This window comes from Bombus fervidus, chromosome 8 (assembly GCF_041682495.2).
Source record: "Bombus fervidus isolate BK054 chromosome 8, iyBomFerv1, whole genome shotgun sequence".
NCBI lineage: Eukaryota > Metazoa > Arthropoda > Insecta > Hymenoptera > Apidae > Bombus > Bombus fervidus.
This window is the reverse complement of record NC_091524.1, coordinates 3,548,165-3,573,907: the sequence shown is the minus strand read 5'-3', so window position 1 is coordinate 3,573,907 and position 25,743 is coordinate 3,548,165. Positions and strand designations below refer to the sequence as shown.

Sequence of the window (25,743 nt, the reverse complement as noted above, 5' to 3'; positions counted from 1 at the left end):
TTGGCCTCATTAGTCCATTAGAAAATATAATATCGCCGTTATTATAATCAAATTCACTCTCATTACTTCTTGCTCTGTTCTTCTCACTCATAAATTAATTCTGTGAATCATAATTCTTAATAAGTATACGTCATCCTTTTTCTAAATTATTAGAAAGGAATCATGATCAATTAGAATTACAAGAAGGAAGTTTCTTTGCGCGTTATCGCAAAACTTCCTTACACAAGCGAACGCAGCTACGGTGTACGATCTCCCCTCTACATTATACGTCACTGACTATCAATGACGAATACTCGCACATTTCGTGAGACGAGGCGAGTAAGTACGAGTGTACACATGTTGATGAACACAGTCGCATCGTGTGCACTGTACACCGTCGTCGAGCGGACGTTTAGTCGTGTTTTGGTCGCGGCATCGATCTCCTGTTCGCGTCGAGCGTACTTGTCATCGAACGTAAACCCAATCTACGGCAAATTCCTTCCTTTCTCTCTTCTTTTTGTCTTTTTCCCCCCTTTCTCCTTCCTCTCTAAGGTTCACGCGTTCAAGGACGATCCATCGCGACCGAACGTGTGCCGACAGATCCAGGAACATGGCAGTGTACGAGTTGGTGATCGCGGTTTTGTCCGTATTTATCGGCGTTTATTTGTTCACGGGAAAACGACGACGCTTCATTTACTTGCTCTACAAAACCTTGCCTAGAGACGTGCTGTGAGTATTTGAGAAAGCTGAATTAAAGCTTGATAAGTTTAAATAGGAATGGAAACGCGCAACAGGTGCCATCGTGGCAACCTGTATTGTGTTTCTGTCGAAATATTTTTCGATGACATAATTATTTTTTCTTTCCGTTGGTTCAATGTTTACGCGTCGATACTTTAAACAAACTGGCTAATTGCGTCACGCGTTAATTTGAACAACAATATTATTAACAGAAGCATGGTCGATATTCCATTCGATAAACGGCCTTCGAATGACATGTTTGACGTTTAGTGATATTGCAACAAGACCACGTGCTCGTGTTTATAATCGAGATTCGCGTGATTGCAGGAAAAAGGAAGCGCGACACGACTGTTGAAATAAATAACCGTCCACGATCCATTCGTGCGAATTCCTTAACGAAAGTGTGTTCTTAATCGTTTCCACCTACGCTTTTATAAATGCTTCTTCCTACGTAAACGTCTTCGACAAAGACACGCGTGTTTCATATACTTAGTATAGTGCGGATTCTTAGATAAATACCTTTAATTCCCGTGATTTATTTCAAACGACATCTGAATAGGTCACCAGGCTCGGAACTATGTATATGCATCAGGCTGTAATATACGCCAGGTTCTTTCTCCTAACTCATCTTTTACAATTAGATCACTTAAGAAATTTTACGATACTATTGAACGCGATCAAAGGTCCTGCATCCGAGCGAGATCACGCGTCCGGGCGTGGATTCTCTTGAATATAGGACCTTTGATCGCGTTCAATAGTATCTCGCCCGGACGATAATCGCGTTCGTTATACGAGCGATCTTCTGAGTTTTGAGCAACATAAGGATCCGCCAAAATAAGTATATAGAAGTTTAAAATTTCGACGGAAGAATGAAGCTCTTCTTCCATGGATACGTTTCGTTCGAGACACACGATAAAGGAATCGTATAAGACCCGGCCATTCGGCATTGATTTCCATCATGAAAATCGTTGATCACGAACCATCCTTGATTCACGAGCACGATCGCGAGAGTATTCTTCGTGCATGCGCGTAGTTGGCCACACGTTCATCTGCGGATGCATCCCGCGCATTGTGCTACCGTGAACGACCATTATAGGGTCAATATGGAGCGCATGGAATTTAAACAACCGGCTGAATAACATTGTTTTGAAGCCGCGATTACGCTCGATGGCCCATCGTGTAAACGCCTCGAGTTTCGAGACTCGAGGGGATCTGGTTTCGACTGGATCGATCTTATTTTCTTTCTTCTTCGTTTCTGTACTTTGGTGTACACTTATTTTACGAGGATGTAAACGACCAAAGTTTCAAAACAATGTGGTAATTTTTTTTATTAAGAAAGGAAAGGAGAAAGGATTCTGTTACGATTGCAGAAAGTAAATCTAAAATTAGAAAACCTTTCAAATGTGTGTTCTATGATATTTATATCTTGCTTTAAGATTATATAACTGTCCGAAATTTTTATAAGATTTAATTTAATTTATCGATAGATGGATACATGATATAGTGAAATGTATGCTCGATCGATATACTGATTATACAACGTGCTCAAATGGCATGAGGTCAGCGTTTATTCATAATCGTAGTATTAGTTACATATTAATTGATAGAATTCTGCATTAAAAGTACTTTCGGTGAACACATATAGTATACGCTTCAATCGTAAAAGATGAACTTTGCTACTTTCGTCAAGAATGAAAGAATCCAGCGGCTGACAACTTGTAGTATGCTATATGTCGAGTGTAGTATGTCATCAACACGATGTTCACAAAAAGTCCCAATGAAAAAGTACCCTTTTGTATCTCTCTACGCACTTATACATCCTTGAAATAAAAATTACTTCAATTCCTTTTACTATCCTTCTACACTAATATTGCCAAAATTTAACTAAAGTTCATCATAATAACTCGATGGCTGAAATCTATTTGTTGTGATAAAACTGAAAGATGACTTACGAACGATCTATTCACGTTGTTTCATTTCTTTTCACCTTTCTTTGTGGCTGAGATTAAAATGAAGCATGAGACTGCGAGTTTGCCACGGAATCGGATCGAATCAACGCGACACGTCGTGTACAAACGATCGCAACAGGTTGTTGAAATATCAATTACAGCGAGAACGATGGCGCATTGGCGCCTCGTTTATATTTGAGGGGCTATTGCACGCAAAAATGCGTAGTCGTGCAAACATCATTTGCAAAATTTTCTCGTCGAAAGATAAACAGGCCGAGCGGCACGGCCTTGTCCGCCAACGAGTGCTGGATGCCAGCGTTTACATTCCATTAAGCGCTGGTCTATCGCGACTCGAAGAGTAACCGTCTCATTTGCCGTGTGTCGGAGTGCTCTACCCGATGCAGTTTCCTACCAGACTACATCTATTTTTATATTATTTTCGATTCAATGAAAATTTCTTGTCAAAAAATATATTCAAAATGTAATTGTTGGAATTTTAGTGTTGAATAAAAATGGAGAGTTACGGAAAATTGTAAATTTGTGTACTTGTGTATAATATGATCCTTTGTATGCGTTACTGTGTTTTTAATAGAGAAGAACGAAATTTGGGACAAAGCAGCTTAGAACGAAATTTAACTTTGATGATTTCGTGTAAATAATTTGAACGTTTCAGAAAAACGGAGAATCGTGTACTCGAATGATATTCCGTACAAAAGTTTTAACGTGAATCTCGATGCTTCGACGATTCACGACTGTGATAGAACTAATAACATATGACGAACAAAGCTTTCTTATTTGTCGACATTTTAACTCTTTTAAATTTATCGGTTAATTATCAATCTGCGCAACAATTACAAATAAAGATACATAGGAGAACAAATAATTTCGAAGAGACCGGGAAAGTTGTCTAGAGATAGTTATCGCCTATCTGCAGCTCTAAGGTGAATACTTGCTGTGTGATTAACACATAGCAACGAAACCGCGAACGATGCATCGTAGTCGAGGGTTATCCTCATACCTAGCACGCATAGCTCGCTTCGTTATTTTATTTGATTTCATTTAATCACCGTGGAAGCGCTGGAAGGGACTGACCGCTGGTGTCGTATGCTCACCGCGATACGAGAGCTTCGACAAAGGCGTAATCTTCCGGGGACGTAGCGTTTCTTGCGCTTTTCTTGCGTTTGAGACTTGGCGTCAATACGATTTCATATTTTTAAAAATATTCGTTCTATACTATTTACCTATTTATTTTTATTTTATTATTCTATTTTACTTATCCAATTTAAACGCGTCGATGAAATCAAAATAAAAGTACTTTTTTCCAAGAACGAGTAAACTGAAGAAGATATACTTAATAAATTTTAGAGAAAAGGAAATTCCAATTCTTTCTTGATTTTTTTATTTGCAGAATGCTACGATTTTTCTTTGATAAAATAATAATTGGTCAGACGCGGTGAAAAGAATTGCGGAATGATCGCATTCGCGTGGATGCATGTAACGCGCGTGTCGAGTCGTGAAATTACTCAATTGATTCGGAAAGAGAAGGACGTATCGTTAGGGAAGAACGTGATGATGTGCGATAGAGACACGTATCACCGAGCCAGAAAACATGTAACCAACCATATTCATTGCCTGTACCCTAATTCCTTTCTAATCATTTCATTTGATCCCTTTGCGACTAACCTCTTTCCCATCGCAGAAATGTGTTGCGTAGGATCCGCAGAGTTGCCATTAAAAATTGTCACCTATTTTAATCATACGCGACAATACATTCTCTATCGTCACATTTTTCTCGTTTCTTGCAATTAATGACCGATTTATGTCGCTTTCTGATCAATATTCAATCTTTATTTCCGATTACTTTGTTTTCGATTTGGCAAATGATGCGATAAATTTCATAACGACGCTAAAGAATTCTTGGAAACTAGCGAATAAAAATTAAAGTTAGCAATGAAAAATAATTTTGTTTGGACAATAGGGGCGCATACAGGTTCGTTCGAGTGAACGTGTTGCTATGGTGGTGGGAGTGGCAAAACTTCACGGTGGCGAAATTATTCACGAGGCACGCCACTGCTAACCCCGACAAGATTGCATTCATCTTCGAGGACAAAGAATGGAGTTATCGGGAGGTGAGTTGAAATAATTACAGTCTGGAGAGCAACTCGTGATACTTCTGATTTGCGAACGCAGCTGGAAGAATACAGCAATCAATTGGGACGTTACTTCCATGGAAAATCTTTGTCTCGCGAAGATAGCGTTGGCTTGATCTTGGAAAGTCGGCCTGAGTACGTAGGTATCTGGTTGGGTCTAAGCAAAGCCGGCTTAGTGGGTGCCCTTCTTAACACAAACCTTCGGCAGGATGTTCTGGTGCATAGTATCAAGGCTGCTAATTGCAAGGCTGTCATCTTTGGATCAAATTTTAAAGATGGTAAATATCAAAATGTTGCTATAATTGAAAACAGTGAATAGTAATTTCTCAGAAAATCTTGAATACGTCACGTAGTATAAATATATACTTTTCTGTCTTTTTAATAATTCAGAAGTAATACAGAATGAATACCAAGTCAAACAGACATAAGTTAATTCCACGTTTTTCATTCATTTGTGTAATAGCATGTGAAACTGAGATTAATATGTCTTCTTTTTAGCTATTAACGAAATCAGGGAGAGAATTCCGAACGTGGCACTATATCAGTGGTCAGAATTGCCCGATACCCCGTGTTTGGAAGGAGCAATCGATCTGAACCCGGAAATCAGCAACGTCGATTCCAGCCCCTTGGATACCGTGGCTCTTGGCACCCCTAGAGACAAATTGATTTATATATACACATCTGGCACCACGGGGATGCCGAAAGCTGCCGTTATTACCAATTTAAGGTATAACATATTTATTTTCCTTCTTGATTAATACTTCAGCGGTTTGAGCATGTTAGTAAAGAGCTGACTTACGAGAATTTTTTATCCTGAAAGCTATTTCAGAGGAAACTTACATTTACCAATTTGCAAGAAATGATTAGCATGCGAATACAAAAGTTCTTGGTATCTCGATAACATTAAAATTTTCTTGTCATAGTTGTTAGAACACTTGTACGATGCTATTTTCTTAGAAGAAATGCGAAAGTCCAGGCAATGTTCCTTTCGTCAAACACTATTCGAGGATGTCATACGAGCATTGTTTTCTGTGTTGCAACGGATCGTGACGCGGTCATGGACGATCAATCATCGTTTCAGGTACATGCTGATGTCGTGCGGCGTGAATTCTATGCTGAACCTACGACCGACCGATCGAATTTACAATTCTTTACCACTCTATCACACGGCTGGGGGATTAATTGGAGTAGGTCAAGCATTACTGAGAGGAATCACGGTTGTTCTCCGCAGACGCTTCAGCGCCTCCAAATTTTGGTCGGATTGCGTCCATTATGAATGCACGGTAAAGTTATTCTTGCGTTATTATTACTTTGGGTTTTCTTAAATTTACTGTGAACATCAATTTAAATCTTGTCGAAGATAAAGTTTGTTCTATCTTCTTATCCTATGAGTTTCTTGTTGCCTTGAAAAGTTGAAAATTAGTAGAGAATGAGTTTAATATATATATTTCCTGTAGCCATAAGGGGACATAATTCGTTGCATGACAGATTACTTTGGTTTTAGATAGCCCAATACATCGGCGAGATCTGTCGGTATCTGCTCACCGCGCCATCAGCTTCGTGTGACACCACGCACAAAGTTCGATTAATGTTTGGAAACGGTCTCAGACCCCAGATTTGGAAACCTTTCGTGGAGAGATTTGGCGTGAAACAAATAGGCGAATTTTACGGTGCCACTGAAGGGAATTCGAATCTTGGTAATTCACACTCACTTGATACTTTACTTTTTGGTCGATTCTGATTATAAATTACTTTCTTTCTGAATTATTTTCAGTGAACATCGATAACAAGATTGGCGCAGTGGGATTCGTGCCACTCTGCGCTGGTTCCTTGTATCCTGTAGCGTTATTGAGAGTTGACGAAGAGACTGGAGAACCTTTGAGAGAACCAGACGGCCTGTGTATTCGTTGCAAACCTGGTTAATAACATATTTCTCTGTTAAAAATTGGAAACTCTAACTGAACATATTTTCAATGTCCCATTTCTTTAACAAATTTTTTCACCTTTGTTAGGAGAGTCAGGTATTTTCGTGGGTAAAATCAATCCAAAGAGGGTGTTAAACGACTTCTCTGGATACGTAGATAGGAAAGCGTCGGAACAAAAAATTCTTCGCGATGTTTTTCGAAAAGGAGACCGAGTCTTCAATTCTGGTCAGTGAAATAAACCGATAAAGAATATTGAAAGATATATCAAGGTATTTAAGAAAGATACTATAATTTAACTACATTGTTTGTACAGGTGATATTTTACTCATGGATGAATTTGGATACTTCTACTTTAAGGATAGGACTGGTGACACGTTTAGGCAAGGCTTCTTAGTATAATTATGCAGGTTTACATTTTATGATTTGAAACCTATTTCCAATCGTTATAATTGTTACTATAGGTGGCACGGTGAAAATGTCGCCACTTCTGAGGTAGAGGCTGTTGTCAGCAACTTGATAGGTTTAAAGGACGCAGCTGTATATGGAGTCGAGGTAATTGCTAATAAAAATTGATCGTTTTTTACTCAGAGTAGATTTAGAATGTTGTGTGATTAATAGGTACCTGGAACTGAAGGAAAAGCTGGAATGGCTGCCGTTTATGATCCAGAAAACACTCTGAACATCAAAGAAATGGCAGAAGGTTTAAAAAAATCTTTGCCATCGTATGCCAGACCTCTTTTCGTTCGGGTCCTATCAGAATTACCCATGACTGGCAAGTATTTTAATTCCAACCGATATATTTACTATCTTAATTATTAACATTTAAATGATAACAGTTTTTATTTTATTAGGCACATTTAAGTTGAAGAAAAAGGATCTTCAAGAAGATGGATTCAATATTAAAAAGGTAATTTTTTAATTTTTATGTGTAATATTTTATAATATATTCTTACAATTTTACTTATATAGGTTTCAGATCCAATTTATTTCCTTGACAACTCTGGTGTCTATGTGAAGTTGACGGAAGAAATTTATAACAATATACTCGATGGGAAGATCCGATTGTGAGCTGAATCCTTGAAAAAACTCAATGAAAGTATAAACAATCTCAATTTTGTATAATTTCTATTTATTGATGAGAGAAAGAGTCTATTAGATAGATTTATCTTTTGTCTACACAAATATCCGCAACTATCCCGAACATCTCATCGCAAAGTTAGCTCAAAAAGAGATTATATTTATATATATTTCTGTATCTATTTTATTCTACGATCCTTGTCATCTCAAAGCTCTGTGATTCAGAATTGTAAAAACGGACCAAACAAATAGATTTAGTGCGTATATGTAAAAGAAAAATATTCCCGAAAGAAACTCATATCCTGAAAATTGTGGATTGTTAATTCTTAATCGGCTAGATGTATTTTTATCTATTATATAGAATTGTTGCTAGAGAAGTAAGACTTTTAAGTTATTTTATAAAAAGCTGGTGGAGGAATCGAGCACAAAGCGACTGCAACTCTGTAAAGTAATGTTTGTAAAATGAAACATCGCGTCATAGTTTAATAAATTGTCCCCTTGTTGAGGAAAACCAATTCGAGCTGGACTTTGTCCCCTGGAGGTGCCTTACTTTACGCCCACCCGGAGTATTGTCTCTAATAGAAGCAGAAATCGTTGGTGCGCAGTCTCGACCGGAGTACAGTGACCCTCATCGTTATCAGACTGATGTGTAATATCAGATCCAATATTCCCTGCTATTCAACGACTATGATAGAACTAATAATTCAATAAAAAATATATTTTACATCGAAGAAATGGTGAATGAAATAATTTCATTCGTTCGAATTACTCAATTTATAAAAATATTATTTTCTAAACTTCCTGATATTTTCATAATAATTCTAATTGATAGTCGTCCACGATGATATGATATTTTAACCTCGATGAATGAGAACCATTTACAAGTCTCGTTGCATGAAAATTTTACGGTTAGACGGAGTTCGCCATCGTGTTACGCAATTGATGTAATCGGTCGTTGTGGAAAAGTACTAGTAGGTACTAGTAGCACAGACGAGTATACACGGCATCCCATTTCTAGTCCATGCTTGTAGCCTACTGCGTCAATTTTCGCAACAGTGCTGCTATCGAGTGTGCGACACCGGAAAATACTTGACAAAATAGTTGCTCCAAAACACGAAGTGCCATTAATCATGTCAACAGAGAGGGAAACCAAGCATTATTGATTAAAATTGCCTCGATCATTATTGAATCGAAGAAAAGAAAGAAAAAGGCATTCTCGTCGATAATTATTGTGTATCCTGAATTTCCTTTAATAATCGAAAATTGGCTACCTGTATCTATTATTTGTGACAAGCATACGTAATTACAGTTTGTTTGTTTTGTTATGTATACATCATTATTTGTCAGCGTCGAATCTTATCAGGCATTACTGTGCATAAATTTGATGCTCTTTGTAGACCTTCGATTATCTGACGAAGTAATTTCTCTTGCTTTTTAACCATTCCTAGCAGCTAATCCATTCCTCGAGTATCTGTCGAGTAGTGCACGAGTAATATGAGCAACGAGAAATTCGAGTTCGCTATAGATCGCGGCGGTACGTTTACCGACGTGTACGCCAGATGTCCAGGCGGGAAGATTCGGGTGATGAAACTGCTCTCTGTAGATCCTGCCAACTACGAGGACGCGCCACGCGAAGGAATTCGCAGAATTCTTGAACAGGTACCTATAGTTATGATCTGAGAATTTGATTTCGTATATGACATAAAGCAATTTCAGGAAACTGGAAAGAAAATCAGTGGGGAAATAGATACATCGTTGATATCATGGATTCGAATGGGTACGACAGTTGCTACGAATGCTCTTTTAGAAAGAAAAGGTGCGAGAATGGCGCTCCTGATAAACGAAGGGTTCAGGGATCTTCTTTTTATAGGAAATCAAGCACGACCGAATATATTCGACTTGGTTTGTATTTAAATATAACGTTAAATTAATATGCAATTTGAAATAAGTAAATTGAAATAACCAAAGAAAATTGCGTTCTTTTTTCTTTAGCAAGTAATTACACCGGAGGTATTATATGAAAGAGTAGTCGAAGTTAAATGTAGGGTAATACCTGCATTGCCTGGTAAATGTCACTTGGATAGTAAAAAATGGCGTAGAGTGAAGGGATCTACGGGCGAGGATCTTTTTATTACTCAAGAACTTGACGAAGAGAAATTAAAACTAGATCTGAAGGAATTAAGAAGATCGGGAATTGAAAGTTTAGCTGTGGTTCTCGCGCACAGTTACACGTCAGTTATATCAGATGTCAATTATAATTTAATTTAATATTCTATTAAACTTTACTCATACTTTATTCGTTTATTTTAGATTTGCGGAACACGAGATAAGAGTAGGTGAGTTGGCGAAACTGGTCGGTTTTTCGCAAGTCTCGCTTTCTCACGAAGTTATGCCCATGACGAGGATAGTTCCTCGAGGATTCACTGCTTCTGCCGATGCATATTTGACACCGCATATTAAACAATACTTGCAGGTATTTTTTCTTAATATATTGTTTCATATTAATCTTTCATATCATAACTAAATCTATTTTAGGGATTCTCCTCTGGTTTCAAAGATAAATTGAAAGGGGTGAACGTTTTGTTCATGCAGAGCGATGGCGGATTGACTCCGATGAATTCGTAAATGCAGTTTTATCGAATTAACGAAGAAACCGATAAAAATCAATTAGTATAACGCGCCTGTCTTTATAGATTCAATGGGTCTCGAGCCATTCTTTCTGGTCCTGCCGGCGGTGTAGTTGGTTATGCGATGACTACTTATGGCAAAGAGACCGATTTACCGGTGATCGGGTTCGATATGGGTGGCACCTCAACTGATGTCAGTCGTTATGGCGGTAACTATGAGCACGTCTACGAGAGCACGACTGCTGGCGTCACGATCCAGGCTGCACAGGTACTCCTACTTTATATTAGATTCAATTTCTTTAAATTCAAATCAAATGTCTCTATCCAAATCGACGATAAATTATCTTGAAACTATTAAGTTGGCGAGGATGCCTCGTAAATGAAGTGAAAAGATATTGTATTGGCGCAATGTAGTCGATGTTAATCGAAACGATTTAAGAGATAAACGACATTCTGAAACATATCTCGAAATTGGGTCGAAGTTGGACGTGAACACAGTTGCGGCAGGAGGTGGATCGATGCTTTTCTTCAGGTCGGGTCTCTTCGAGGTAGGACCTGAGAGCGCTGGAGCCCATCCTGGTCCGGCGTGCTACAAGAAGAACGGTCCTCTGGCTGTCACTGATGCGAATCTAGCTTTGGGAAGACTCTTGCCGGAATATTTCCCGAAGATATTTGGTCCGAATGAGAATGAACCACTGGACAAGTCTCGAACGATGGAAGCTTTCCAAACACTTACGAATCAAGTATAGGACGCATTTTCTGTTGAAATATCATCATACTATGTGAAACAATCAGTAGTTTATCGATAAATCAACTATGGTTTATAGATAAACGAATTTCTAGCGACAGAGGAGCATAGACCGAAGATGACCGTCGAAGAAGTAGCAATGGGATTCATCAGAGTGGCTAACGAAACTATGTGTCGACCAATACGAGCTTTAACACAGGTATTTATTAAACTGTATGAAGTCTATTAATATTTATATATTACACAAATACACTATATAACATTTTAATTCATTAAAAAATTCTGTTCTTTTCTGCGAATTAGGCAAAAGGCTATGACACATCTCGCCACGTTTTGGCGTGTTTCGGAGGTGCAGGTGGGCAACACGCGTGTGCTATTGCACGTTCTCTAGGAATGGGGACTGTCTTCGTTCATAAATACGCTGGAATTTTGTCGGCCTACGGAATGGCCCTGGCTGATGTCGTGGAAGAAGCTCAGGAACCCAGTGCGGAAATTTATGAACAAGGTATATTTAATGAAAATGCTCGTACACAATGCATTAGCTTCTTACAATTTGATGTAAATTTTTTATTTTTTTTTTTTACTTAGAATCATTTGCACGTTTGGATGAGCGTCTAGATGCCTTAGAAAAGAAGGTCCGAGAAAAGGTAGCTGCTCAAGGATTTCCTGATTCTTATATAGAGACGGAATTTTTCCTGCATTTGCGCTATCAAGGAACAGATTGCGCCCTAATGTGTACTCCTAGTAAAAATTCTGAAAATAAGGCCACGAAGCATGGAGATTTCCTTACTACGTTCTTGGAAAGGTAAAGTTTGTCTGTATTGATATAAAAAAAAAAGAAGAAAGAGAAACCTTAATCAATGGCCTCTATTTTTATATTTCACCTTTAATGATAATTGTGTCGAATTAAGGTATCAAACAGAGTTTGGTTTCGTTATGTCCAACCGAAAGATTCTGGTGAACGACATAAGAGTAAGAGGCACGGGAAAGATTGATATCCAGGAAGATCCACATCTACCTTTCTCCAATGTTTCACCAAAGGTAGAAAAGGTAAGCAGAAGAAAAACTACACCAAATTAGCCCAATCCATCAACGACCAAGTAGCGGAATTCTAATCTTCTTCTAGACTACCATGGTGTACTTTGAAAATAGTTACCAGGAGACCAAAGTGTACCAATTGCATTCTCTCTCACCTGGCCACGTGATTCACGGGCCGGCCATTATAATGGACAGCCTGAGCACTCTTTTGATCGAGCCCGATTGCACCGCATCGATCACATCTCGCGGCGATGTGAAGATAACGATCGGTCAAGGGCTAAGGGCCGAGGTCACGACCGAACTGGATACCATTCAACTGAGCATCTTCTCTCATCGTTTCATGAGCATCGCCGAACAAATGGGCAGGTAGATCGGTGGATAAATTGTACTTAAGAGAGTCTATTAAAGTACGAGGCTCTGATAAATTAGAATTATGACCTTGAAGGATTCTTCAGCGGACCGCTATCTCAACGAACATCAAGGAGCGTTTGGATTTTTCATGTGCGGTTTTTGGTCCCGATGGTGGTCTGGTTTCCAATGCTCCGCACATACCCGTGCACCTGGGTGCCATGCAGGAAACGGTTCAGTATCAAATGAAGGCTTTCAACGGTGAATTTTCAAAGGGGGACGTGATCCTCGCGAATCATCCTTGCGCCGGAGGATCGCACCTTCCAGATCTTACTGTCATCACCCCCGTGTTTTACAGGTATTTATTCTTTAATGTTAGGAAATGACAATAATTTAATATGTTTGTATGTCTTGAATTTGGAATGTATTTAAATAGAGACGTAGAGAAGCCAGTGTTTTTTGTAGCCAGCAGAGGACATCATGCTGACATAGGAGGCATTACACCTGGCTCCATGCCACCACATTCAACCTCTTTGCTCCAGGTATGAAAGATTTCCAAAACTTTGAACTCGGAAAAAATTCTCTTTTTGATTAATGTCAGTTCTTTGCCTTTGTTGAATGTGTCTACACTATGTCCATTAATATGATAATTACTAACAAGTTATGTTTTTCTACAGGAAGGAGCGACTTTCAAGAGTTTCTTGTTGGTGCACAAAGGGGTATTTAGAGAGAAAGAGTTGACAGAAGCGTTGATGGCACCTGGAAAGATCCCGGGAAGTTCCGGAACCAGAAATCTGTCTGACAATCTAAGCGATCTCAAGGCTCAGATTGCAGCCAATCACAAAGTAATTGTAACGACGGTCTTTTCTTTTCATTCGTAATTTTAAAAAACATTTTTTTCATAGGGGTCACTGTTGGTCAATGAACTGATCGATATATACGGTCTCGATGTAGTGCAAGCTTACATGGGTCATATTCAACACAACGCTGAGGTTGCTGTGAGGGATATGTTAAAATCTGTTGGAAAAAAGCTTCTTGAGCAAACTGGTAACACTGTAGCAACTGCAGTAGATTATCTGGATGACGGAAGTCCTATTCAGCTCCTTTTGAACATTGACGTGGACAAGGGCGAAGCAGTCTGTGATTTTACGTAAGTTTTTTTCTCTTTTCATACTCATCTAATTACTGTCTTTGAAATTTTTGGTGTAAGAAAGAATGAAAATTTCAGTGGTACAGGGTATGAAGTATGGGGCAACTGTAACGCGCCTAGGGCTATTACTCTTTCTGCGTTAATTTATTGTCTGAGATGTATAGTGGGTAGAGATGTTCCTTTGAATCAGGTAATGTGAATTTTCATTAATTAATCCTCATAATCTTATTAAATGTAAAAGAAAATTTCGCAATGTTCGCCATTGAATATGGTATTTCATTTGCAGGGTTGCCTAAAGCCCGTAAAGGTAATTATTCCAAAAGGGTCTCTTTTAGATCCTTCAGAGGAGGCAGCGGTGGTCGGTGGCAACGTGCTCACATCTCAACGCGTAGTTGATGTAGTTTTGCAAGCTTTCGGGGCTTGTGCAGCGTCACAGGGTTGCATGAACAATGTGACGCTTGGCACTGAGGAATGGGGTTATTACGAAACTGTTGCTGGAGGCAGTGGAGCCGTAAGAAATTCAAACTTTCTACTTCTTCTACCTAAATTAATAATATTTATTTGTCACAAAATTTTTTTACCAAGGGACCAACATGGGATGGTAGAGGAGGAGTTCACACACACATGACAAATACAAGAATCACCGATCCAGAGATATTAGAACTTCGTTATCCAGTTATTCTTAACAGGTTTTCTCTTCGACCCGGAAGCGGAGGACCTGGTGCTCATCCTGGTGGCGATGGTGTCGTTCGTGAAATGACATTTAGGTACCTATATCGTATCGTAAATTTTCTAAAGAACATTTAATTGTAAACGTCTCTGAAATTTTATAGAGCATCCATGATGTTGTCTATATTGACGGAAAGAAGAGTGCATAGTCCACCAGGACTAGCAGGAGGACGGCCAGGTCAGAAAGGACGAAACACGTTACAAAGAGCCGATGGTAGAAGAATTAATGTAGGCCCCAAAACCGCGGTACCTGTTTGCCCTGGGGTAAGAAAGATGGCAATTCTTTTACAACGAATACTCCTTCGCGTAGACGTAGACGTATGGTTTGCATAAATTTTACACCACGCTGTAAAAGTTGCGGGATACGATGGAAACAGCAAGCCGCGGATCGCGTGCATTTCGAGAAGGTAAAATAGCAACAAATCTATTCGCGTTTTACGCCGAGCTGTAAAAAATTTTATCTCGGTCGATATAATCGGGTCTATTTGCAAGTCGCTGCTGGCAACGTTTCTCTATACACGTTGTTTGCAAAATTTGCGTCGATATTACCTACATTGTTATTGGAAGAAAGAAGCAAGATTACACTACAACTGCTTGGACCACAGAGAAAATGGAATACGGCTGTTGGTTGCCAACTTTTCTTTTTGAAACTTGTTTCTCTATTTACGTTTGCAATATCGTGCTCACGCGTTTCGTCGTCTCCAATTTCATTTTTCGTAGGAAAATGCAAACGAAAGTCGAGCTTTGTTTGATATTTGTTGAATTTTAACAATTTTCCATAGGATACGTTCATTCTGGAAACTCCTGGAGGCGGTGGCTACGGTTTTCCCGGCGAAAAAATGTCATCGATGCAGAAAACTTCTCAAGGATTCGTCGAACGTGGTAGCGTGTTCGAATATAGAAAAGCACAAGAATCTGTATAATGTATATTCACAACTGCACATACTCGCTAACGACAATAATTATTTTAATAATCGCACAATATTCTTATCCTTGTAATAATATCGACGAAAGACAATAAATGTAAAGCGAGTGAATATTCGACGTCGATTTAATCGTCCACTCAATCGATTTTCGATCACCACCAATATGATAACGATAAAGCCGACTGTAAGAGGGTAATTGAAGCGTTCAATTTATCGCTAAACGATTTATTCAGAAGTTTCTTAATAAATCGAAGCGAGCACTGAATCAAATTTACTGGACCTAGCATCGATTTGCCCGCACGGTTCATTTGGGAATGGCATACGATGGCTACCATTCCATTTCCGGTCGCAGTAATTGCTGACCGAAATATCGCAGCCTCTGTACACGTGCGCGCAGTTCGACACTTCCGATTGCACTTCCATTTGCACGGAAGGTTTCTTAGAGACCCACACGATCTTCATCCAATATTCATGCATTTCCATCTAAGCTCTATTTCACGCAAGAAATAGAGAGAAAATAGTATTGCAAGCAAATAGAATAATCGATTCTTTTCTCGGAACTATGAATAGAGCTCTCATTGATGTTCACCGCATAGCTCCATACGAAAAAAAGAAAGTCGAGAGCTCTTATTTCGCAGACTTCTGCTAGCTGTGAAGCTCCTTTGTGCACCCTTCTTTTCATCACGAGACACGGACCAAGAAACGTCCACGATGTCGCATTAAAATGTAATACGACGTGCCGCGTGTTAAGGTTCGTTCACAATTAGCTCGTCTGAACGAACCGCTGATCTTAGAGTTCGTACGTGACGATCCGTAAAGAAGAGAAACCGAAACCCGAATTTTCCTCGGTTTTGTGGAAGAACGGCGGCCGTATAAGGAAACGCTGATTGAAAGGGGAATATATTTTTCTCCTTTGTTCTGAAGCAACTGTTCTCGGAAGCTTTAATATCGTTCGAAATCACCGCTTTCAGTGATCGTTTCAGTTCATCTGGAGGAAGGCAGACACGCCGCGTTATGATCACAGAACGATAAAGTTTTCGTGAAAATGTTACGAATGCTGGAGTGCTCGCGTAAGGGGGAGCGGAAAAGTTGCATGAAAAACGACGATAGTTCGACAAAGTTTCGACCTCCCTTTTGCCAAAGTTATATCCTTCTGGTCGATACGCGCGCGTGCCTCGGCCAACTAGTAAAGCTGACGCCCGATTTTCCGGCAAATCTGCTGTCGTTTAAAGAAAATCCTGTCAAGATTCGTTTCAAAATATTTTCAAAGCGATTTTATACGTTTTTTTTTTTTTTTGTACAGCTATCGATCATCGACCTGGAATTTATTCCCTTTTGAACAAACGTCCTCGAAATGTCTATCAATTTGCTAGACAAGTCGATCTGTGTTTAACTTGATCTAAAATTTCAGCTATTTATCAACATCTTTCTTTATTGGATTTTATATTCTTTCGATATAGTCTTCGATAATAAAAGTGACAGACTGTGCAAACGGTAATTAGGCGGTGTTCGTTCAGTTACAATAATCTCGAAAAACGCTTTATGGTTTACGCAATAAGTCTCTCAAACACCTGTCAAATACTCCTATAAAGCAAGCCCCTCGACTAAAAACCGATTAAATACGGAGTGAAAACAGTCGAAATTAACGCTTTTGTTAGGATGAGGATACCTTCAATATTTTTCTTCCTCTTCGCGCTTCATTGCATTTGTCTGCTCTTGAGTGCCAACTGCAAGGAACAATTGATTCGAAATGAAAATTCCGGGCATCTGAATCCAAACCCGCAGAACTCGCTAGTGCATGGCTGAGTAATTACCTCGAGAAAGGAACCTGTGGCGAACAACGGAGCGTTTGACAAACTTCCGACATCTCGTTGGAAAAACTTTGGTCAGGTGGGTTCGAATGACAATGCGGGCTAATTATCCTGGTCATTTCATCGTTGTGTCCATTTGGAAGGTATTTTCCTGCCGGGAAAATTGCCATAATGAGCGAAATAGATTTTAGAGGGAACTTTGTTCGAACTTCTTTCCAGAAGTCCACCGAAGAAATCACGTGGAAAAATCAACGAATTCGCAGTTGCCTGAAGAATAAAAACGCGACATCCAGTGACAAACTTCGCTTGACCATCTTTCGACAACCAGATATCGGCCGTTTCGAAGAAAACGGGCAACTTTTCCCCCGAAAATTGAATCGGAGATCGGTGCAATCGGCACAGACGAAAAAAGAAAAACGAGGAACTCGCGAATCCGGATTTCCCAGGCAAGCTTTCGATCTGAACGGCAAACTTAACCCCGATCCGTCTGCCTTTAGTTTCTTTGTTTTGTTTTCCAGTTGGGATGGCGGCAAGGATCAACACTCCGGTAAGCGACAAGCGGATGCTGAAAGTTTCCAAGAGAAAGAAGAGAGGCGAGCGAAAAACCATGAAGCTCGCGTTGGCAGTCAACGTGCGTTTAATCTGTCAGGTTTATTGCCATTCAAAAATGGATCCTTGGAGATGGTTGGTCTGCCGGGTCAACCTATTAGGAAAATGTTTGGCTTTTTCTTTAACACGATTAAGCAGAAATCAACGGACGGTGGTAAGAATGAGAATCAACAGTTGCATATCATAGGTTGATAAGGAAATTATTGGAGTACGGAAGAGACACGAACGATACAATGGAAAACGCAGAAACTGCAAAGGTTGGTATTCACAAAGCGGTGAGAGTCGGATCATTCTCTATAAACTCTGACGTAGAGAAACCATAAACTGTTATTCGTTGCATATATACGTATTGTTAGCTCGTTTGATTAAAGAATAAATAGATCGATGATTATAATCGTGCTTAGTTCCTTTCATCCGCGTAAACTATGGAAGCAACGTCGAAGCTCGAACGTCGAAAAGAGAATTAAGAGTTGTTATAGCTGGTGCGTTATCGTGAGAACAGAGTTTCATGGGAGATAAATTGTGGAAGCTGGAGGGATGTTTTAACCAAAGATAAATACTACTCGATTACTATCTGTCGATCTTTCGACAGATGGAAGAACGTCTTGAACATCTTGGAACGAACGAGTGTATGAACATCTAGCTCGAAGGTAACGAGAAGAAGGCGTAAATCTGTTGTCGTTTATCACGTGTATTACGATTAACGATCAGAGAGGTAATGATTCGCGCGCGAATGCATGTCGAACAATTAGTAATATATCGGCGAAATTTAAGGTAACGATCGTCGATTGGCACGTGTACCTTAATTAATCACGTTCCGATGCATAATGCATATTTGATGAGCAAATCCGTTTAGTATTAATATCCTGATTATCGATTCATTCGTAACATTGAATAATCAAATTAACCGACACGATATATCCTCGGGCGGCATAAATCGAATTAGATGGAAGCAATTAATAATAAGATATTACTTATTTTATTTAATTCGTCATTGACCTGTCAGTAAATTAGGAAAATCGAGCTTACATTTTTGCTGCGTTCATTGGTTTTGTTTCCTGTTTCTATTTCTCGTGTATTGCAAAACACGCAAATTTTTTCACCACCTGCGGAGAAAAAGTTTTCATCGTTTTCGCGAAAGATAACGAGAGATATCGATTCGGTCAACGGAAGGGAAATTTTTATAGAAAATTCCACCAACGAATACTTTATTTTCCTTCCGTTTTCTGTTTGTCCTGCGTGCGGATTATTTTTCATGTATTGCCGACGCTTCATATTTTATTTTTCCAGAGGTTGGGTCATAACTATAACGCTTCAACTCTATGAAAGACGAGTTCTACGATTACGGTGTTTCGCCGAGAAGAAACAATATTTCTCGCGACATCCACGCATAACTCGAACTTTCACCGATCGAGTAAGCAAAGCTTCGAGAGGCAAAAAATTTTAAAGCATAGAAAGCGAATCGCCAATATCTTTAAAAAATATTCAGAAATCGAAATCTGCTCAAGAAACGGGGTCGTTTAATTTTTCGAACGACGAACAATCATTGATATTTTTATACATGCTCCCACTCTTCGCTAGATCTGGAATCTTCGGGGAAGTATTCTTCCAAGAGGAGGAACACTTACCTTGGAATCACGTGGAGGCTGCGTAAACGTGACCGACTCTGACTCGAGTCTGTGATTTACTGGAAACCACAGCTGGATCTTCGACGATTCGTCTCGCCAAGGAAATGTAGCTCGCACGAGGCCAGCATTCAATAGCCGAACGTTCCAAACCTTCTTTCTGCCTGTTGAAATATTAACGAGTATCTGCTGGACTTCGTCCGTTGTTTGTGGCTTATTTGGCAAACAGCTTTTACTCCGCGTGCATCGATATCACTAACATCCTACTATTATTAATTATCACTAAAATTTTCCAGGAATGCGAGAGAAATCCTAACAAATGTAATAGTCCAAGAGAAACATTTTGCGAATGCCGCTTCCAACTGAGATCTGACGGGATTCTCATTGAGAACGCGTGTCGGATCCTCTAAAAGACGAATGAATTCCTTTCCGTTTGAAGTCTTCGTGACACAAGGGTCTGGACAGTTCTGAACACAAGGTAAATTGCAGGCGTGTTTCGGCTGACGTGTATGAATTGCATGAGTAAAGGAAAAATGGAGGACAGGTTGAGAGGATAACGCACGTGTATCCGGAATCGCGCGAAAATCTGTCGCTTTACGACTTTACGGAAAGAAGGCGATCGTCGAACGGTTAGAACCGCCCAAAACGAACAGAAACGGAAACTTGTGCTACAAAACGCACGATAAAGGGATGGTCAGTCGGTGCCAGTGGCACGTTACCAACCGAGCCACTGATATAAATCTTATTTCTCCGTTTTGTGTAATGTTGGACTGTAAGTGTATGTGCGCGAATCGGTCTTCCAGACGAAACGTATATGTATGCACAATGCACGTCCTCCATGCTACTTGTCTCGGTCCGATCTCTCGCATAAATCGTCCAGCCAACGTTTCCTCCGAATCCCATGGAAAACTGTGCGAGAATAATTTCCTGGCTGTACGGTTTTTGCTCGGTTTGCGAACATTCCACCGTCGTACTTTAATGTTTAACACTTTGTACACGGCTTGAAGTCGACTACGCCGGAGTGAGATATTGGCGATGTTATCCGGAACCAAGTCTCGGATTCTGACAAACGAGGCGTCTCGCATTTACATAGACGTTAACATTTGGTTTCTAAAATATACCGTAGCGAGGATTTGAAAGTTTTAAGTGTTTCAAATGATCAGGTGTTTTTCTATTTACGCGTATGGAAGACGCGTGTAAAGTATTGCGATGGAAGTTATATTAAAATTTACGACTATATTTATGCTTGACCCATTAAACACAGTCTCCTTGCTCGCAGAGAAATTCAATTTCCTCGAAAAATTGAAAGAAAGTACAGCGTAATAGATAGATTATACCGGAAGCTGAATTTTAAACAAAGTCAAACTCTCGCGAGGTAATCGTGTGAGAAGTTGGCAAAAGTGGATCGTCGAACGGTACACGCTGCTCGTCTACCTAACGTTTCTCTCTGACGGGAACACCGACCTTCTTTAGTGTAGTTTGCTGTTTGCACAATATTAGAACGATTTCTGAGTAACAACGCAGGGCAAGGAAACAACGTAGAGTTTACGAGGAAGAAACGGCAGAGTAACGCGTTTTCACGGAGCATTGTCTCGTAATGGTATGCGAAACTCTTTAGAAGTTCTCCGAATTTGGTTCGCAAGCAGAGATTGCTCGCTTTAAAAGTCAACCACTTCGCGAAATCTTTCTTCAATTACGAGAATCCTTTTGTGCGGAAGCACGACAAAATAGTCCAACTATTAGCGAGACAAAGCTCGTCGAAGATCAATGGAGATCTTATAATCGCGAAACTTCGATAAACGAGAATATTTCGCTCCGTTCAGCTGATAATCGACGATCGTCTTACGAACGTTATATTACGTTTGTGGTTAGATTCGTTCTCGTTGTTCGTCGTTCGAAAGAATATCGACGATGTCAAAGATATTTAGGATATTTAAACCGTCCATTGGATTGATCAAGCGTTATCAAAGTCAGATTCAAAACAATCGCAACACTTGGAGAATGAAGATTAAGAAACAAGCGTTCTATTTGTCCGGATATCACAAATATGGACTATATACCCACGATATATTTTACGACCAGGACCCTGTGATAAGAGAGGCATTACGTCGACTGCCAATACAAGTGTTAGACAGCAGAAATTTTAGGTATTCGCTGAAATATGTTTGCGTTTTATGTTAATCGTGCACAGCTAGTTGACGAATTTCTATAGTGGCTTTTCCACCAGCCGAATATTCAACTCGCATATTTGCGAGGCCAGCGTGCTACGAAACTATGCGTAAATCCTCTATCCGGGATTATGGAATTTCTAGGCTCATACGTGCCTCTCAATTGGACTTTCTGAAAATACATTTGCCCAAGGAAAAATGGATCACGTTTGAACAAGATATGGAGTATCGATATCTGAACCCGTACATAGAAGAAATCAAGGCGGAGAGAGACGAGATTTACCAGTTTGGTTGCACTAATTATTCTGACAGCGACTGGCCTAGTTGCGAAATAAAATAAGAGTATTATCTTTCGTTTGCTGCTTCTCAAATATACATAGGAGATAAACGAGAAAGAACGAACAGAAGAAAGAACATGGACGTCGAAAAATTCATTTTCTACCTGCTGTGAACAATTTGTATAATAATTATCGTAAATACTAAAAGCTGTGAGATCTGGTGAAACGGTATTAATTTCGCTACACTAGAAATCCAATTTTTCGGCACATCTCAAGGTTGTATCGTATTCGAACTATAGTATTAAAAAGGAAAAACGAGTTTCTCGTTCATTTTCGAGTCGCGTATCTTAATTTGCAACGCGCACGCGTCCTAGAGGAAAGTTGGTCGGAACGATAAAAGTGGATGGCGTCGGTACTTGATGATAACTTCGGTGTCTCGCAGCTCTAATTATGGACCACGCATTCAAGTTGTTATCCCGGCAAGGATGTTGCACTAGAGATTTGAAAGTTGCTTCTTCAAGTGTATCACGCGTTGCGGCCGCCAACTTCAAGTGGCCTCTTCAAACTCTACCCTGACCTAGGCAGGATTCATCGTCGGTTCGCTCGTATTCAAAACGCGCCGCATCGGCAACGCTTTTTGTGATTGCACGTTCGTTTTTACGAGCAGGTATTCCGCGTGCCACGACTTCGTTACGACTGGAATATCTCCGGCAAGGCAAGACCACTTAATTAACGCCAGATATGGTTCTTAATTTTTATGTCCATATATTCGTTTCGTGATTTTTATGTCCATGTATCGAGCATACGCGCTAGTTTCGCGATATTTAGCTGACGAATCTATTGCGAAATATCGGTAATCCTCTCTTCAAATACGTTTCTTCGCATATAGATCTCCCTCTTTGCTCATTTGTCAAGAGCAAAAATGGTTTTCTTTGCTGCAGTATTGCACCGTCGTACTACCAGCTCTAAAGACCAAAGCATTTCGTAAAATCTTGAAAGGGTCGCGCTTTTTCATTGAAAAGTATATAAAAGGATTTTCGAAACTCAAAGAACTCGGCATCGTCGACAGTTGCCCCTTTAATCACGGTGACTCTTAATTAGAAAATTATATCTGCGTGTCGACAAAAGTTTCTCGAGGACACAGATGAGATGGTACGACGTTCTATTTGACGAGGATCTAGATAATAAAATCACGAACTATGTCAAAAATTTGGCCACGTCCATCGGTATTAAGTAAGGCGTTTAATGTCCTGGCTGGAACAATTGCACTTTATAGAGTATAGAGTGTTAGTGAATGGTTTCGCTTATTCAGTTGGAAACAAAGAGGCATGACATTAATTCCACTCCTGCTGGATAGTTAATACAAGCCATTCTCAACAAGTAGAACTTCGCCAGTGATCCTAATTCGATAACTCGGCAGTTATCGGTGTCGCGAACGCTTCTTGCGAACGAACATTGTTTCGATTCCATTTACCTCGTGTGCTTCATGCTTTTATTCAGTTTATGAGCGGTGAAATGAAATTTCAAGCGGAATCGACCGCGACAAAAATCAGCGCGGTTACCAAGTGAATTTCGATTTCTCAATTATATAGCGACGGGGTAATTTATCCGAGAATGTGGAAGTTTGTTTCCACGTAGCTAACGATGGTATACTCTGTGTCCATTTAATTGTTCGAACCTTGAAACAATGAACCGCCGCGTGGCGACAAAGTTACATTCAATTTACAAGCCCGGTAGGGAAGCTTCGTCTGGTACAAGCGTAATTATGTTGCACCTAAAGGCAAGTAGAAGTTCGATTTGAACGATGCGATCTTGTCCGATCGTTCTAGGCTTGTTTGCAAAGGTCGAAGGTATCATCAAAGTTTCACCAACAAACTCAATCTTCTCACTAGAAACGCGAGCGAAACTGTACGAAGATATTCGCAGATTACGCAATCGATTAACGCGAAACGAGGCTTTGTTCGAGATTGCATAGTGGGATTTGCTCGATATCGGCGGATGCGAGCTAACAAGATATATTCTGTATGATCGAGCTTGCCAGATTCCCGCTATTCGTGCTAATTAAACATCATTTTGCCCGGAATGATAAATTAAATTTTACCTTTCTAGCACATCGTTTTGTTTCGCGTACGCGTTTCTTCGCGTAGCTGTAGTCGGCGTTTATCTTTTTACGAAATTGAAAAAAGTAGACGAAGACGTCGTGCCGGAAGGAAAACATATTTTTCTCGAGGTAAGAACCAGGATCTGATTAGCCTCTTGTCTCGTACTCGGAGGAAGAAATCGCGCTCAGAAACTACGGGAGTTTCACAACATGCGCGAAACACGAGCGAAGCGACAAGTGAAGAGGCATCTTAATTTTTCGCCGAGTCCATCCAGTTAAAATTTATCAATGATTTTTTCATCTTTTGCTAATAACTGCACATTCCGACGGCATAAATTTTATTATTGCATTACTCGCCAGACGAATTATTATACAGCAGACGGTTTATTAAGACGGAGAAGTTCTACAATACCGTTTCAACCGGTGGCAATTTGCATACATCACATCGTCGAGTCGCTTCTTATTCCTTCAAATTCATCCGAACTTACAGTAGGTTAATTAAGGAGGAATTACCGAATGAATGCCGGTTAAAATTGCCCGGTAGAGTGATTACTCGCGGCAAAGGATAGCCAGGGGAAAAGTTAGAAATATCCGGTAGCTTTACTTTTTAATCACAGTTTATCCGTGTCGAGCCCTCTTACTTATCCTGTTCGTGCAATTACGGTGTATCCATTTCGTATTGTTTCCACTGAAGAGATATAGAATCTTCGATGTCGACGTACCGGTGCTTTTCATCGAAAGATTTTGAAACGTAACAACAAGAAAGAAAAATGAATCCACGTGGATAAATTCTCGTTTCCCTTAGCCGGGGGTGAATCGCAACCGAGAAATCGTATTTACTTTCCATCAAAGATGGAAAGAAAACATCGGGTGCGGTGATGATAGGCGTTCTAGCCATACTGTTTGTTCAGTATTATATTTTTAATACGCTGCGATTTTCCGCGCCATGTAAATTCTAGCGACAATGAAAGGCATGTGATAATTCGTTTGTTTCATAAAGAGAAAAAGGCTTATTCGATTTACGATCAGGCGGAACGAGCCTTTGCTCCGGCGTTTATCTGCGCGTTAGAGCGAACCGATTCCCCGTCGTATTTTATTCCAATAAATAGTTTTCGACGAATAGAGAGTTAGTCCGGTACGTACGAGGAGCTTGAATTGTCCAACAGGCTCGACAGTAGTTTAGAACAATAAAGACAATACCATTGATTCGGGATTATTGAGCGCAAACGCAGATGCAAGTTCGACTAAACTCAGATATTAATTTATATTATACGTCACATTGCCGCGGGTTAAAATTCGGGAACGATAGCCGAGAAATTTTGATAAAAAGTAGAAATTCTTAGAATCTTTTGACGAAGCGAATTATTAATAGTTTCATTTTTTTATCTCTATCTCTAACAAAAACATAGTAACTTTTTTATTGAGCTAAAAATTTTTATAATTTGCTCTTATTAAACAGATCGATCAATATTTAAATGTTCAAGATTAACGAACACATACATAACAAATGTGAAACTGGTTTGAAGCTCCCCCTCGGGGGTGAACAGCATTTGTGAAAACTGCATCGTAGGTGGAATGAATATATTTGCTTCTTGAATAACCGTATATTCTACATTTTCCGAAAGTTAATTAAAACTTTTTGCGCCTACATGGTTCTATGGATGTACTTTTATACAACTACAATCCTCGCTTGCATTCTCATTTTCGTTATAGAAGAAGGTTGCGAATAAAAGATTTATCTCCATTTATCTCTACGTTTATTTATTT

At 39.7% G+C, this 25,743-nt stretch overlaps 3 protein-coding genes across 3 annotated transcripts; all 3 read left to right on the top strand.

The window, feature by feature from the left end:
• Positions 1-175: 175 nt before the first annotated feature.
• Positions 176-8,333, top strand: Fatp3 (Fatty acid transport protein 3). Its single transcript, XM_072009105.1, has 13 exons — positions 176-708; positions 4,645-4,795; positions 4,857-5,094; positions 5,315-5,543; positions 5,898-6,099; positions 6,321-6,513; positions 6,591-6,734; positions 6,829-6,966; positions 7,055-7,121; positions 7,203-7,293; positions 7,360-7,513; positions 7,593-7,648; positions 7,711-8,333. The coding sequence occupies exons 1-13, from the start codon at positions 590-592 to the stop codon at positions 7,807-7,809; spliced, it is 1,881 nt and encodes a 626-aa protein (XP_071865206.1). The 5' UTR covers positions 176-589; the 3' UTR covers positions 7,810-8,333.
• A 387-nt stretch (positions 8,334-8,720) lies between these two features.
• On the top strand, positions 8,721-15,495 carry LOC139990147 (5-oxoprolinase). Its single transcript, XM_072009104.1, has 21 exons — positions 8,721-9,477; positions 9,535-9,720; positions 9,811-10,049; positions 10,129-10,291; positions 10,354-10,439; positions 10,512-10,713; positions 10,928-11,188; positions 11,273-11,392; positions 11,497-11,698; positions 11,782-11,998; positions 12,105-12,243; positions 12,320-12,597; positions 12,677-12,937; positions 13,016-13,121; positions 13,257-13,424; positions 13,485-13,729; positions 13,808-13,919; positions 14,016-14,240; positions 14,315-14,496; positions 14,563-14,722; positions 15,241-15,495. The coding sequence occupies exons 1-21, from the start codon at positions 9,313-9,315 to the stop codon at positions 15,379-15,381; spliced, it is 3,858 nt and encodes a 1,285-aa protein (XP_071865205.1). The 5' UTR covers positions 8,721-9,312; the 3' UTR covers positions 15,382-15,495.
• Positions 15,496-20,585: 5,090 nt separating this feature from the next.
• LOC139990232 (cytochrome b-c1 complex subunit 7) lies at positions 20,586-22,413 on the top strand. The gene is made up of 2 exons (XM_072009305.1): positions 20,586-21,576; positions 21,742-22,413. The coding sequence occupies exons 1-2, from the start codon at positions 21,341-21,343 to the stop codon at positions 21,935-21,937; spliced, it is 432 nt and encodes a 143-aa protein (XP_071865406.1). The 5' UTR covers positions 20,586-21,340; the 3' UTR covers positions 21,938-22,413.
• Positions 22,414-25,743: the final 3,330 nt, after the last annotated feature.

Excerpts from the sequence above, each read along its gene's own strand:
- Fatp3 (XM_072009105.1), top strand. The coding sequence starts at position 590 with ATGGCAGTGTACGAGTTGGTGATCGCGGTTTTGTCCGTATTTATCGGC. Across the intron at positions 6,514-6,590 it reads TGAAGGGAATTCGAATCTTG|TGAACATCGATAACAAGATT; the intron begins GTAATTCACACT and ends AATTATTTTCAG. Across the intron at positions 7,649-7,710 it reads ATGGATTCAATATTAAAAAG|GTTTCAGATCCAATTTATTT; the intron begins GTAATTTTTTAA and ends TTACTTATATAG.
- LOC139990232 (XM_072009305.1), top strand. The coding sequence starts at position 21,341 with ATGTCAAAGATATTTAGGATATTTAAACCGTCCATTGGATTGATCAAG. Across the intron at positions 21,577-21,741 it reads TTAGACAGCAGAAATTTTAG|GCTCATACGTGCCTCTCAAT; the intron begins GTATTCGCTGAA and ends TGGAATTTCTAG.
- LOC139990147 (XM_072009104.1), top strand. The coding sequence starts at position 9,313 with ATGAGCAACGAGAAATTCGAGTTCGCTATAGATCGCGGCGGTACGTTT. Across the intron at positions 13,122-13,256 it reads ATTCAACCTCTTTGCTCCAG|GAAGGAGCGACTTTCAAGAG; the intron begins GTATGAAAGATT and ends GTTTTTCTACAG. Across the intron at positions 14,241-14,314 it reads TTGCTGGAGGCAGTGGAGCC|GGACCAACATGGGATGGTAG; the intron begins GTAAGAAATTCA and ends TTTTTTACCAAG.